Genomic DNA, 15,857 nt, shown 5'->3' with positions numbered 1-15,857 from the left:
CTCCCCCCCCCCCCCGCCCCTTGCCTTTTTTTATGTTTGATTAAAAAAGATGTCATAAAGCAGCTGCTCTTGTGTTGTCACTAAGCAGTTGCTTCTAGGACCAGAAAGTACAAGTGAGAACAAAAATGAAAACCAATAGTGAACTAGGCCAGAATTTTCAACCTGGTTATGGGCAGAGTCCCCTGCTGTTGCAGAAACAGCCCTATTGACTTCGGTGAGCATTTCCCCCTGTGTTTACCCCATATTTCTTTTTTGCTTCTGTTCCACTGGAAGTTGTCTGAAAGAGTGTGCATAATTTCTCATTTTAAGTAAATAAAAAGAAAATATTTAGGAAAATAAAAGGAAACTAATTGAAGCAAAGAAGCATCATATGAATGTCTTGGCAGTTTTAAGTTATCATACTAAATTAGCTGAGGTCATTATCAAAGTGTAAAATCATCTGTATGAGAGGTAGAAGTCCTTTAATATACTGGTTTTGCAATTTTCAGCCTGAGAGAATATTTAAACCTTACTTTAATGATATGTCATTCACTACTTATGCTTGGGAATTGGAAGAAAGAGAAATTAAAGTGATGGGTATTTCTGTTATCATCTGCTTTTCTTAGTAGCTAAAAATGCAACATGTTGAAAACACAAAGTACTTAGACGTATCTGCAGTCCACTCAAAATTGTGATTAGCTCTGTGTGTATGAATATGATGAGGTCTTGTCTTTTCTGCGTTGTTTTATTTTTGACATTATATAAACATGTCACTTTTAATTAAGTTTGTTTGCTCACTCTGTTCAGAAAGTGATTAGAAACTGTATAATTGCAAGTGTAAGTATCTCGGATGGCCTTCTGAGTAAGCTGGGAATCCAAAGGGCAACGTGCCCTTTTGCTTTGCCATTTCTGTATGAAGGGGTGAAATGTCAAATGAAACTACAAGAAGGAGATTCAATGTCAATATTCCTTTTCTAGCACCATAAACTGTAAGGCCATGGGAGACAACCTCTTGCAGGCTCCCAGCACCTTGCCCTCATGCAGGTGTGCGGCAAAGATAGAGGGAGGATGAATAGGGAACTAGAGCTGTTGACAAGTTGTAGATACTGATGTAAGTTGTGAAAAGCATCTTTGTGGTTCATGGCTCTGGGGTGAGTGTGTGAAAACATGACTTTCAGCAAAACACTTTTGTCTGCTTTATACTAAAATACTTTAAAAAAACCCTAAATGTCTTCAGGGATAGCTGTGCTTTGTGCAGTACCCAGTATAAAAAAAAAAAATCTGCTTTTTCTTAGGCTGCAAAATCTAGATAAACTTCATCGCACATGTGTTTCTGTTTAATCATGTGAAAAGTGTCAAATGCATAGAGTACTTGGGGATAAAAAATCTCAAATTGGGTTCTTTATGGTGAGCTGAAATTCAGATGGCCAGAAGCCTTCTTTCATGTTCTGGTGGAAGTTCATACTTCTCCTTCCTACGCATCCTGATCCTGTGCGAGTTTTCCATCTCGGCATTAGGGGTCATAAGTCTGAAGACCGTCTCTGCCACTGAGCTAGCTATTTTCTTTTTTTACTTTGTAAGTAAGGTCTATTGCATAATGTGCCACAGGACACATCAGAAAATTCCCTTATTTTTTTGTGTCAATTGAAATAAGTGTGGATATCATGTAATAGTTGCTTTTTTGTTGTTGTATGCTGGGGGAGGGAGAAAAATTAATTCAAGATGCTGTGAATGCAGGAAAAGGGCTCAGAGTATTTAAATGGGCTTTTAATTATCATTTCACTTTATAATAGTATACTGACTGGTGATTATTTCTGTCATTTAGAAAAGCTGGTGCAGAGATAACCTCTAATTTCTACAAATTTTAATTTTAAAAACTTTGGAGTTCAGGATGTAGAATTTCCCTTCTTTGTTCTCCTTGCCTTGATCTCCTATTCCAAATGAACAGTCCTGCTGCGTCTAAGTAGAAGCTTTGTTACGAGTTATTTTTTCTGTAAATTCATAACAGGTGCATGCAATAGCACAATCGTTTCAGGCACCTCGTTGGAAATAAGCCACTTATTGTGATATATTTTTCCTCAGACTATAGATCTTATTGTTATGATTTACCTGTGTAACACTCCGTACTGCATAATGCAAAGGCTCTAGTGCTAAACTCAGTGACAAATACAGTGAATGTGTACAAAATCTAGATATTCATTTTAAGCTGGGCATTACCAAAACTGAGGTATGTACTGGAAAGACCAATGACATTTCAGCCTCATAATAATAAAGAATATTTGCATTTAGGAAAACTACCTGACCATTACTGCTATTTATTCTTAATAGTGGATCATGTACCTGAAAATAACAGCCAAAGGTTGGACCAGGTAATATTGTATTAATGTGCATCATGGAAAGACAACAAAATCCGAGTAAGAGGCTTTTATGGGTCTTTCATGGGTCTTAGAAGATCTTGCAGTTTCTGCTATAATGGTATCTTAAAATCTTTCATGTTCCACTAGCAAAGCAAAGTATGCTGAGGCACTCTAGGCCAGCAGTGTGTTTGATGTGACATGACTGGACTGTTGTAGCCCGCTAGGATCCAGCAGAAAAAAAGTTTTCTCATCCTATCAAAGCATCATAAAACAGTGTGCAGATGACTGCCACATTATGCTCACCACAATTACTCTTTGATTCTGAAACTATGGGACGTGAAAAGAGTTTGGGGAAAAAACCCAACCACAGAATAACAGTTTTTACTGAGAGGTGCGAAAGACAGGAATAATTTGGAGGCAGTTCTCTTCTATAACAACCTAAAAGAAACTGTAAGAAAACCAAACAGAAAGTATAAGCTTAGTCTCGACAGTGCAAACCTCTGCCTCAGCTGCGACTCGTGTCCAGGACAGTGGGTAAATGCCGCAGCGGCTCGCTGACATTGACCTCTGTACCCCAGGTTGTACTGGTGGTGGTGGTCAAGCTGTCTGCGTAAAATTTGGGCAAAAGCTGGGACAGGGCGTGCAACTGACTTTCTGAGGTTTAATGAATTACTAGCTGGCAACTGAGGTGTGGTCGTATTAAAAGAAGTTAACTTCAAGTGTGGTTCAGTTTGTGAACTTTCGATTATAACCTTATGCCTGAAGATCTAATGGACAAGATATATATTTAAAAAAGAAAAAAAAAAGCATGAGTAGTAGTTATGTTCACCTTTTACATTCCTGGAAAGCTGTATCCTGCCAATTTTAACCAGTTCATGGACAAATTTAATTTAATGTTAATATGCAGATTTACTAACTTGCTCTGTAATTTGTATTATGCATTTAGAAAGAGAAAACAAGCATATAATGTTGCTCCAGAGCATGATGTGCTAAAACATTTGCTTTCTTCCAGATAAGGTAGATTCAGCATTTTACTTGAAAGCTTTTGTATGTAGGCAAGATTCAGACACACTTCCTGAGATTGTGAAACCTATTGACAGTAGGAATCCCACAGTGTAGATTGTTGAAGTTATTTCAGTTTCTGCTTACTTTAGCAGTAAACTGTTGAAAATGATTTTACACTTTCCTGCTTGTACATTTTGAGGAATTCAAGGAGAAAAATACTCATGCTCTACTGTTGATTAAAAATATGAAAATATTTAGTTCCTTATTCAGAAATATAAACTTTCTTAAACAAGCATACAGTGTTAAAGTCTAAGCTACAAATTCAGAACTCTATTTTTAAACATGAGGTAAGGTAGCTACAAGTTTGATAGTTTTTTAATGATAAAAGGTGTAGAAAACATATCCCAATGCATTTAGTAAAACTTGAAAAAATGGTCCATCTTGGTTATCTTTTGGTAGTTTTTCATTTTGTTGTTTAAGTAGAAACAATGTAAATAATACTTTTGCTTAGAAGTGTAGTTCCCCCCAAGCCCACCAAAAAAACCCCCAAACCAAAACCACAAAAAACCTGTGAGGGGATGGATTATCAGGTTTCTCAGAACTGGAGACAAACATGTTCTTTAATGGAATCAAGAGGAGTAATTCTAACAGTCTTTGCTTTCTCAGCGTTGCTTAGTTGTGTTGATAGCTAATATGAATTCCAAACAGTGTGCACTTTAAATTTTACAATGCTTCATAGGCTATTAAATAAACATGGTGTATACCTTTGGGGGTGTAGAAGTAAATTTGTTCACAAGTTTTACTTATTAATTGATCTGCAGAATATTACTGTAATGATTCCTAGCAGACAAGAATACAGAGGGGAAAGAAGAAAGGCTGTAGAGATGCACTGGAAGGTACTCGTTACAAAAACATGAGATGTCTTTCTGTCTATTCGCCTTTAGATTTTTCATTTGGAATTCAGAGGAGAACAAAAACTTTCACCTCTTTCCATCTGGCCAGTATGTGATGAAGCATTTTGTTTCACGCTTGACATTTTTATGAATACGTGTATATGTTGGGTATTTTGCAGGAGCTTCAGGATGGCATTGGGCAACAACAAACTGTTGTCAAAGCATTGAACGTAACTGGTGAAGAGATTATTGAGCAGTCGTCAACAGCAGATGCTAAGGTGCTGAAGGAACAACTGGAAAGTTTGAATATCCGGTGGCAGGAGATCTGCAGACAGCTGGTAGAGAAAAAAAAGAGGTAGGTTAAAAGAGAGCAAAAATATTGTGAAATTATTTTTAGTTATTTTAGATTTGCTTCTGGCTTAAAAGTTCAAAGGAGCTCTCAACTTCTGGAGTTTTCATATTCACCTGTAATTAAATTTCACATCCACTATCGTTTGTTTAAGTCTTCTTTTCTACCTACTCCTGTCAGTGACCACCACCCCCTTCCATACTTCACGTTTTTATAATTCCACTCTTAATGTTTAAAAAACTCAAATAGGCATACATTATTGCTTGATTAAAAGTAGAACAGATTGGAGCTTCATTTACAGAATTTACAGTTGATTTATCATCTTTCTATTTCATGGTATGTCATTAAAATATATCCCTTTAGTACTACTAATACCTTAGCTAATTAATACAGTTAATCCTAATCTAATTCACTTATCATTAGTGCCATTACATCTGCATTTCATAGGTTGGATAAAAAGAAAGGATTGGTTAATTTAATGTTATTTATAATCACTTTCAGATCAGTTTGTTTTTCTCATGCAGTCACAGGAAGCTAGAGCATTTGACTTACAGATAATACAAAAATGGCTTGACTTCTTTAAAAAGAGAATTTCCAATTGAAAAAAAAATTTTGTTGCTGTGTATACTAGATTTTATAAAAGCAAGTTTTTAACCTAGATGCTAGGCCGAAATTGATACGACAGTCTGCTTTAAAATACAGTCACTGGTAGAGCTTTCTTCCTGCATGTTTTTTAAAACCCAGACTATTCCTTATAGAGGTATGTTAATGAGCACTAGAGATGTAGTAGAAGAACTAGTAGTTTACAACGGTTTTGTTACTTCTGATGTGTCATGTGCCTTTTTTTGGTTTAGAAGCATGGTGGGGCAAAAGCTGTGAAAATGTTCACTGGAGCAGTAAGGGAGTGTCCTGAAAGGTTGTTTATTGAGTTTAATCATGATTAAAGTTTCTCTTGGAACATGTTAAAAGAAGGGGATGCAACAAGTAAGCTACAGCTGTCAGAAGCTACAGCAGCGCTTTAAATATTTCTTTCTGCTGTATTTCCAGGTGTTGATGGCAATGCTACTTGTTACACAAGGGAGTCCTTGGCCTTCATTTATCACACTAAAAGCTGTTCTTTTGTACAATGGAAACCCATCTGTGTTTCCAAGCTTTAACTTGTTATGTAAGTGCTAACACTTACAAAACAATAACACATCATTTTAATAGCCCTGTAAACTGCTTCAGCAACACAGAAGAAAGAGAGTGGTGGTTGAGCTTTGTCTCAGAATATGAAAAATGGTTCAGTTCTGGTAAAGATTGGTATTGCACTTTCCTTCATCTATCAATAGAAATGTGTATCTGAATGCTGGTTTGGCTCAAGGTGGTTTTAGCAGTATATGGAATTTCTTGTCACATTCTAGCTTTTAAGGAAGCCTAGGATCTGTTAAATGGGAGTAATACAGTTATGTTCCCTAGATGAAGGTTCTTAAACACTTGCACATGCATTCCTCATTTTGGTCTCCTTGGTTTGCTGATCGGTTCGTTTGTTTTCCTCTGGAATGACAGTTTGTGTAATTTTGAGGACAATGATTGCAGAGACCTCAGTTAGTGAACTAATTTTGAGGACAATGATTGCAGAGACCTCAGTTAGTGAACTCTGCATGAATAGATGCATTGCTCTAGAAGGAATACAGATAGCGTTGTGTTAGAGTGATAGAAACGCTTTTGGTGTACTGTAGTGAGACCCACATGCATCAGGTTGGAGAAGTTTGGACTTCTTTTCGTCATCCCATCTTCCTGGCTGCGTCAGAGCCAGGGAACGCTTTTTGCTCCCGGATCTTGGAGACAGATCCTACCCTCAGCCTAGCTGCTGCCTCCCGGTACATGCTTTTTCTTCTTTCTTTCATCTTTTCACTCTCACAGGCTGAATTTTCAAAGGAAAGAAACCTCGTTGACAGGAATATGTGGTGTGTTCTAGCTAAGTCTCAATTATTGATGATCCTAGGCATGAAAAGACCATAGGCTTATCTGCTGCACAGTCTTCATATAGCCTTGGTGTCATGGGTTTTTCATCTCTCTTGTGCTTTGGCATCCTTTAGTTGTTTGGTAGTTGTCCTCATTTAGTTTGGGGACAGTCAGGTTCTCTCTTTTTAGGACTTGAAACCCATGTCACCCCAAGTGCCTTAATTTTTCATTAAGAGCAAAGCATAGGGCAAAGAAGAAAAGTGGAAGGAAATGACCTCTACTTGCAGTCCAAAAGAGCTAATATAGTCATGACATTGTCCATTGCATGTGTTTGTACTATGGCAAATTTATTTAAGTATCTCAGTAAAATACAAATTATAATAGATCTGGGTGAATTAAAATATTTTGGCTTCTTTTTTTCAGAATAGGTTTAATAGACTATTTTGCAAATAAACTCCTAAGCCAGTATGCTTATATTTTGGACCACTTAAGTTTTAATAGTCCTTTAGTATTTCTCTAGCTTTCCTAAAAAATAAAATGTTCACGGCTAAAAAAATTTTATGATTATGAAGGGGATTCTAATATTTTTGTTTAAGTCAATTTTAAGAGTGAGAAAATGGAACCACATTTTAAAACCATAATGGAAGAAGGTGATGGTGAAGGGAGAGCGGACTGGGTAGAATACATTCTCATTTCATAATTTCAAAGAAAAATAAAGTAGATATTAACATTTAGATCCTTCTGCAATTCAGAAGAGAAAACTAATTATACATTTTTTAATAGATTTTATGGTTTATCCTTTGTAGTCAATACATTGTGCTCAGCTTTGAAAGCTGATTCTCAGTAGCTCAAACAGAGGAGTAGCGATCAACTGAAATTTTGTTTTCTATTACATTTTTTGGCTCAGCAGATCTTAAGATAAAGGAAGTGGGAAGAAATTAGCAATTGAATGGATTCCAGAAATGAAATCTGACAGTGATTTCAAATTCAAGTGTAATGTTGCTAAGCATTATCTAAATGGCAAGGAAAACTTTATATACTGCAAAGTCTATTTTGCTATTGCTTACCAAGATGGAAGAAATTGATTTTGATGATTCTGCACAGTTTACAGGCTGGGCATAGGCACTCCATTTTGGACATATTTGTCAAGCCAAATTCAAACAAAGTCATTAGTTAGAGGTGGCGGTGGAGTGGGGGAAGATCACAGAAGTAACTGAAACGAACATAGACATTTTTGTAAGGTGCATGAATGTGAGAATTTAGTTGGAGACAGGAGGTGTATGGTGACATTTCCAAGGATGCCCATGACATTAGGCGCTCTCAGGTAGTCAAATGCTGAGGCGATAGTGGGAAACTCCAGAACTGAGCGGATGGGCAACAAGTGGCAGATGATCTTCATCATAGACAAATAGGAGGTATGAGTATTTCAGAGAAACAGTCTATACCATGCTTACATGATGCTGAGCTTGCAAATGGTGGTTACAATTCAAGAAAGTGATCCTGGCATTCTCACTCACAGTGTTTGCAGGCTCAGTATGGAAAGGCAGCCAAAAAAAGCTGTAACATTTTAGGCAGCACCAGCAAGGGTATTGAGAACAAAACAAAAAAACGTTTTGCTGCCATCGAACGTTGTGACATGATCATGCTGAGTACTGCGTGCAGATCTGCTCCCTGCACGTCAAAGGGTATGATGGACTTAGAGAAAGTATAGGTGAAGGAAGACAACTAAAATGAGCCAGGGTTTGGAGCGGCTGCGTTGTGAGGAGAGACTAAGAAGCTGGGGATCTTCAATCTGGAGAGAAGTCTCAGGAGGGATGTGACTGCTGTTTACAGAATCACAGTGGTGTGTAAACTGAATGTGGAACGACCTGTTATTCACCTAATTCCTCAATACCAGAAGTAAAAGTACTTGTTGAAACTGTAAGAGATAGTAAAATCAATTTAAAAAATACTTTTTTACATTATGGTTTCTGAATGTGTGAAGTTTGCTGGCCACAGAAGGTTGTGGAGGAAAATATTATGACTCAGCCCTATAAAATTCTTAATCCAATGGCAATGGATTCTGGGGCAGTATGAGGTGAACGGACTAAAGAAAGTGGCTTGTCTTCTGTGCTCCCCTTAATTACCATCTCCTGTTTGCAATGTTGGCAGCAATGTGTTGGACTGGTTTTTCTGACACACTCAGGCATTTTTCGTGTTCTGATGCACTGATTATATTTTGGGGGGTGAGGGGAGGAATTCTGCACAATTACTTTGTCAGTTTTCCTGAGGATGCATTGTTAAATGGTCTACTATTTATTCTGTATGAAAACATAATATTATCACTGCATTGATAAAGAACACTGTAAATTCAAAATATTTTCTGTAACCATCATGAACCCTGTGATTAGTTGACTTGAAAAGGGAAGACTGATACATGACATAATTCAGAGAGTTTCAACATGTTAATCCACTTCTCATAAATAATTGGAATAAAAATTAAACTATCTGCATAATAAGAACTGTAAACCAGATCAACCCCATGATATTCTATAAATAACTGAAACTGATCGTAGGTTCACTAGACGCTAATATTGATCTTAGTGGTAGTCTGTCAGATTTAATGAATGAGAATTATTTGGACCATAAAAGGACAACTTAATTAAAAAGAGACAAGAAAACAAACTAAACCTCAAAACAGTTTGAGGAACCTGTACTGCTCTTCAGTAAAAAGAAGCTGGTTTTAAGTTTTAAAAGGTCAAATGCTGATCCCAGGCAAAGCACAGACTTACAATTGGCTTTGAATCTCCTTTCTTTGGTACTGAAGATCAAGAGGTTATGCTTGAGTTATGTTTGCGTCGGATGTTATCTTTCATTTGCCTTTATCTAAGAGTTTCAAAGCTGTAGAAGTTTGAATTCAGTGTTTAATGTTTCTGTATCTTGCAGTCTAATCCATCCAGCTAAGAATTACGTGAGAATGTAATTTTAGCACATCTAGTCATTTTATCTTACTGCAAACTTTGGAGTAGACTAGGCCGTTGAATAAAGTGAAACTTGATTGCGAGTCTGATACACTGATAGTTAGCAAATTGGGAATTTAATTGAGTTTTTGTTAGCACTTTGCTGCAAGCAGCACGTTTAGGAGAAGTTTGAGTTTGTACTCTGGAACAGTGTAACACTGAAAGGGAGACTTTGGAGACTAGGGGAAGTTGCAGTGGCCTCTTGAATAGATGCTACTAACCCTAGACAAAAGAGGGGTAGAAAAAAAAAATCTGTCTGTTTGCTCTTCTTCATACTCCAGCAATCATTTTGAATACAAAATCTTCTGAACTGCACCCGCAGAAGATCTCTCTGCCTCTTTGTCCCCTGAGATGCACCAGGCCGTATTACGCTGTGCCTGCCTGCTGAGTGGTACCGCTGGGAGTTGTGGATGGCTTGAGGAGGCAGTGGCTTGCCGTCAGGGCACTTGTGTGCACCCAAGTGCCTGGGTGGTGGCAAGTCGCGGGGCTGCGGTCGCAGCGTGGTGCTGCGCCTTCGCTCCCGCTGCAGGGACGCGGGGGCCAGGCAGAGCTAGTCAAGGCAGTACACGTCAGGAGGAGAAGCGACAGCTCACATAGGAGCTTGATGAGGTGAAGGCTCATAAATGAGGTTGTCGACAGAATTGTAACAGTGGTGCTGGCTGGGCTTTGTATTTTCCATCTGTGTGAAAAATTTCTTGTATAATTTTTGAAAACAGATGCCCGGGAATTAGATTCCTTCGCTGTTTCAGAAGTAATCAGTTTGGGGGTTTTTATTCATCACAGTCTGACATTTGTTAAGATTGGGTTCTGTTGAGTGGAAGAGAATTTTTTCATTATTTTAGCTGCAAATACATTTGCACTTTTAATGAGCTTGAACCTGCAGACTGCCTGTTCAGATCTCTACTCAACTGAGTTTGACGTAATTATGGAAAGAATGACAGAACAAAGGCTGTTTACCAGAATACTTTCAAATATTTTTCTGAATATGAAAACACAAGCTTTCTGTTCTAAATAAAAAATGTTATAAGGTAAATATACTTGTTAATATTTTTCATACCTTACCTTCATTGAAGCATTCTTTTTTTGCCGTAACACACTAGCTACCAGAGATTGGTTTCCTTCACCTGAACACGCACTATATTGAAGGCTGTAATTAGCTTCTTATTGCACTTTAAAAGCTGGCTTAGAATGAAGAGATTTCATGACAGTTAAGTCAATAATTATTTTTCTTCTTTCCAATATAAAATTAGTTACATATTGAATTTTCTGAATCTTCTTTTTTGACTGTTCAGATTTCTTACAGTAAATCACTAGAAAAGAATCCCTCTGGTATAAATTTGCATTGTGTTTACAAGTAGTGTAGCTACACTTCTTACTGTTTAGTATTTACTCTGACTTTTCTGAAGTTTCTGTGACATTTTTAATTTCAGCTATTTTCTTTAAAGTGCCTTACCCAACTGAAGCATATTTGCACGTTCTTTAGAGTAAGAAAGAAAATTCATTCTCTCTTAGCAAATATTTTCTCTAAATTGTCAAGTTACTATTTTGGTGGCTTCTTAAATTCTCAGTAAGAGCTACGAAATGCACTAATTCCTAATCTTAGAAATACCATAAATACAAAATCAACAGCTGAACGTTAAAAAAATAAAAAGGCACCAAAACATTATTGGAAGTGCAAGTGGGAATATGAGTCACAAGTGCAGATCTGTCCTACTCCTGTGATTGCATATTTTCTATCTCTAGCTGACACCTCCCAAGTAAGTCCAACATCACTTGTGTGCAGTTACAAACTGTAAACATCTGATGTGTTTCACAAACTATTTACCGGTTGCTATGGTACTGGTATCACATTGTTGACTATGGAGAAAATACATGAGCTGCAGTATGCGTTTCATATGGTTTCTAGAAACTGTAAATGAAAATATAAGCTTACTTGAAGTGGGCCGTGAATGTTTATGTAATAGTTAACCATTATAACTAAGAATTAATGATAGTGGGGAAAAAAAAAAAAAAAGAATCTATCCGGGGTATTTTCTGGACTACCATAAGAATTTGTTGTTGATTCAGTTTAATACTGTTAGGAAAATTATCCCTAATCTATGAAATACCATATGTACAAAATGCTATTAGGAAAAATAATTCTCATCATTAATTTAATTTACTATTTAATATTAAATACTGAATATTAATACATTTGCTTCCAGAAGTATAATGTATATAAAATTCATATAAAAAGCGGTGCAGTCAGAAAACTTGACCAAGGGGCCTTATGAATTTAGAAATACAAACAGAAAGCTGCCATGGTTTAATATGGAAAACACAAAGTAATGTGCCTGAGAATAGTAGTCACATAGAAGATCAAAAATTACATGTGAAATTTTGTGCTTCTCTGGTATAGTTTGAGAATTTTCCATCAAACAAGATGGGTTACATTTCAGAGTTAATGAAACAAACCATTTGCTGCCAGAGAAGCAGTTTAAAAGCTCTTTGGGAACTTAGGCTGGTTTAAAAGGATAAGGCAGTAGAGTATAACAGCATGCAGGTCTGTGCTGGAGATGGATCTGCTGAAATGACATCTTATTCCTCAGTCACCTGCTTATCCAGGCCGATGTAGTCCCAACTGATGTCTCAAGGGCTGCTCTGTCCGTGTCCGAGTCAACTGGTGGGTCGTGCTCCTTATTCCAGTTTGTTTAGGCTCAGATTTGGAAGCCCATACTCCCTTAATAACAATTTACTGTTAATTCATCATTGCTGCCATGAATTTAAACACCTAGAATTACATGTATCTGTTGTTCCAAATGTAATTATGGTGATAGAAATCAGCTTGTTCAAAAGGTGCAATCAGTCATTGAGTTAAAAATTTTATTTGATTAACTGGTTCAGCTAATACAGAGAGTGCTTTATTTTAGTGGCTTGCATAATATGATACTTGTCATGCAGGATGTTACTTATAATAGAAGTAATGTTCTAGCAAGCCAGGAACAAATTGTTAAGTAAATTATGAAGTGCACCTGCAGCTCCCCTTAATTGCAATGGACCTTTTAATTACTGTACTACATACTGTTCCTGACTAGGATAAGGAACTAGATCTTTATGGAACATTAGGTTTTAATCTGAATTCTGAAACCCTTCTGTGCGCACACACATACATGTATAGATATAGATGTAAAGTAAATATCTCTAAAAGAATTCTTGGAAAGTCTTAGATTGAAAACATCCCACATTGCTCAGATAATAAAACTCAATCCTCCTGATCAACATTTAAATTAGTCATCAAAGTAAAAATCTTTCCTTCATGACTAGAAAAAGTTTTAAATGTTTTAAGGGTTGCAGTTGAATTCATAAGGGTGATAAAACTGACAGTGTACTTAAGATGAAAAAGGAATCTTGCCAATGCTATCTCTGCTAGGAGACAAGAAATCTTTTTGATTTCTCATTCAAAATACTATACAGCTCAATAATTTTGCTCTCAGGTGCATTGGGTTGAACGCTACGCCTTTTTTGTGCCAGAATTAACGTATTAAAAGTTGTATCTTTCTCAGGTTTCTCCTTAGGGGACCATCGCATAACGCCTCCACTGAGCTATGCGCTTTACAAATGAGTAGAAGTGATAGGAAACCAAAAAAGTGAAACTGTTGCTGAGAGCTTAGGTTCTGGGGAATCTGCTCAGGCTGAGGAACAGAGGTTTTATCGTGTGGTTCACGGCGTAGCACTGGATGACTGAGTCCCAGACTTCCACGTAACTGGGGCAGAGGGGGACACTGCCTCAGAAAGATTTGAAGTCGTGCTTCTGCTCTTAGGGTTACAGGGAGCCAGGGATTTTTTCATTTTTATAGTTGCAGTGCTGCAGATCTCAGCATAGATTAGCATCTGCCTCAGTTTCACAAAAATGAATGTTTTGATTGGCTGGTTTCAGATAACCTATTTTGGCTTGAGAAGAGTATTTGATCTCTCAAGTACACATACACTTCTTGGTGAAGAACGCTGTAATAAATATAATGCTGTAAAGTTGATTCTTCTCTGCCTGTCCTATACAACCAAAATGGGTAAGTCTGCATCAGGAAGGTCCAGAATTTCTGACTGCATAACAGTACTTCATAAGAACTTCAGAGCTGTAGTACATAGGCACAAGAAATATTAGAGTCCAGCAGCTTTTCATTGGTCATCAGGACTTTTCATTGCTATGGCTTGCATTTCCAGAAATCCTAGATAAACAACAGTTCCTGAAAAGAGTCATGCAGGTTTCCATAAGAAAATTTAAGACAATAGCAGGAAAGTAGGGCTGTTAATTGAATTCTATTACTGTTTACGGTGTTCACTTTTTTATGTATTTGTTTGTGTAAATGTAAGTATATGTTTGTGTATATATATGCATACCTTTATGTTGGTCTACATATGCGTGTGTGTGTATGTATATACATTAACAAAGACATAAATAGTTTTAGAGTATTTTGTTGTTTTTACAGTAAATATCTTTCTTTTTCCTCTAAAGAACAATTTGGCACCAGTGGCTTGTGTGTGTTTAATCTCTAAGCAGTTACTGCAGAGTAATTTGTTTATGAGCTTAAAAAAGAGCAGTAGTGGGCTCACATGTCTAGTAAATATTAGAATATGCTGTATTAAGAATGAAAGCAAATAAATCTGTTTGCTGATTTAAAATTCCATTCTAGATCTAAAGCAGGAACTTGATCTAGAACTTTCATTCAGAGCCTGTTCAGAGCAGCAGAAATTTGCCAAGCATTTCAGTTAGTTTATTTTTAAAAACAGTACTTTCATGCTCTAAGTGTAGTTATGAATATTGACCTTCGTGTGTTGAAGATACACTTTCTCCTTGGTAAGATAGTGAGTTGTTTTTAGAGTGAAAGTTGTTATTAGACATCCAGTGGAGCAGTTGTCAGGTGTTTGTTACTGATGCCTATTTAACTATATGAAACATATCGGGAGTCACTCTCATGTTCCTGCTGCCTTTATCATCTACAGAAAACACCACCATTTTAATTAGGACCCATTTTGATAGAGGCCTCTGCAATATTTTCCAGCTTTGAAGCACTTTTGAAACATAAAAATGACATTACATAACAATGATTGCATCAGCTTTGCTTCTGGCTTTACAGTGTCAACAATTCTCATTTTGCAGTAGATTTCTTGACTAAACACTTTATGCTATTTAATAGCATTGAGTTCCTATTTCTAAAAGAATCACAATTATTACCTTTCCTATAGATCACCTTGAATTTTAAGTCTGTGATTAGGTGTGATTTTCATATTCTGGATCATGAAATCTTACCTTTGTTGGTCCTCTTCTTTGACTTCTTGGTAGTTTAACTTTAATTCACCAGACAATAAATCTAGCTGATTACTTAACTGATAGGAATGTCCATCTAGCAAGCTTTCCTGCATTCTTCTTCCCTCCCCAGAGACAATCAATGTTACCTTTGTGAAAAATCAGCTGCCATTGGCCAAAGGTCTGTGGCCAAATATTAAAGTGGGTTAAATTCAGCTATCTAGTTGATCAAATAATTATTCTTTCTAACAAATTGCAATAAAAATAAATAAATAAATACAATGCAATAAATTGTCTTATCAGTCAACATTTTATTATAGCTTTTTTTTTTACAATAACCTCCCAGATTTAATTTTGAAACAGGTATTTTCTGCAGTTGCAGCATGTGAAATCATAAAAAGGAGCTTTTCTTGAAGACAACAGTACCTTTAAAAGTTGCAATGTTGGCTTCTGAAAGCACCTAGAAATATTGGCAAGAATTTTTTGCCACAGGAAAATAGGACACAGTGTATGTTGGTTTCCAAAGTCCACTCATGTCTTTTCTCTGGCAATATAAAGAAATGTAAATCTTTACTGCTTAATTTGTCTATTGCAAAAACCTAAACGTATAAACCTCATTTATAGTGGGGGGGGGAAAAAAGGTTTTGTCTAAATAACTGAAGTCGGGGGGGGGGATACAGCTTGAAGAAGGAGGGAAATCACAGCACCTTGATGTCCTTCTCCAGCTGGTGCTCCAGCGCGGTGCATGGGGGGTTTCCTGAACTGGGGACGTCAGGGGAGTGGAGAGACCCGCCGGGAGCCTGCAGCTCACGCCACCGCAGCTGATGGGAACTGGGAACTGGGCAGGGCCGGGAGCAACGGCAGCCAAGTCCTCCACCACGTATAAAAGAATCCCCTGGGGAGCACCAGTGACCAAGAGCACCGTGACCAGGGTGGGCAAACAGGGCCCGGTGCGGCATGGCATGGGAGGGCACTGAAGTTCTGCCGGCCCGACCAGGGAGTGATGGTTTCCACCGGGCAGAAAGCCCTGGCCTCTCTAAGCTC

At 37.3% G+C, this 15,857-nt stretch overlaps 1 protein-coding gene across 1 annotated transcript in view; it reads left to right on the top strand.

Annotated features, from left to right (window-relative positions):
• DMD (dystrophin) overlaps positions 1-15,857 on the top strand; it is a 1,006,632-nt gene that overhangs the window by 560,536 nt on the left and 430,239 nt on the right. Inside the window, exon 44 of the mRNA XM_010571327.1 lies at positions 4,414-4,589. Within this exon, the coding sequence (XP_010569629.1) occupies positions 4,414-4,589 (176 nt within the window). The remainder of the gene's footprint in view (positions 1-4,413; positions 4,590-15,857) is intronic.

This window comes from Haliaeetus leucocephalus, unplaced genomic scaffold (assembly GCF_000737465.1).
Source record: "Haliaeetus leucocephalus isolate CR32 unplaced genomic scaffold, Haliaeetus_leucocephalus-4.0 Scaffold317, whole genome shotgun sequence".
Taxonomy (NCBI): domain Eukaryota; kingdom Metazoa; phylum Chordata; class Aves; order Accipitriformes; family Accipitridae; genus Haliaeetus; species Haliaeetus leucocephalus.
This window is presented reverse-complemented; position numbering and strand designations above follow the sequence as displayed.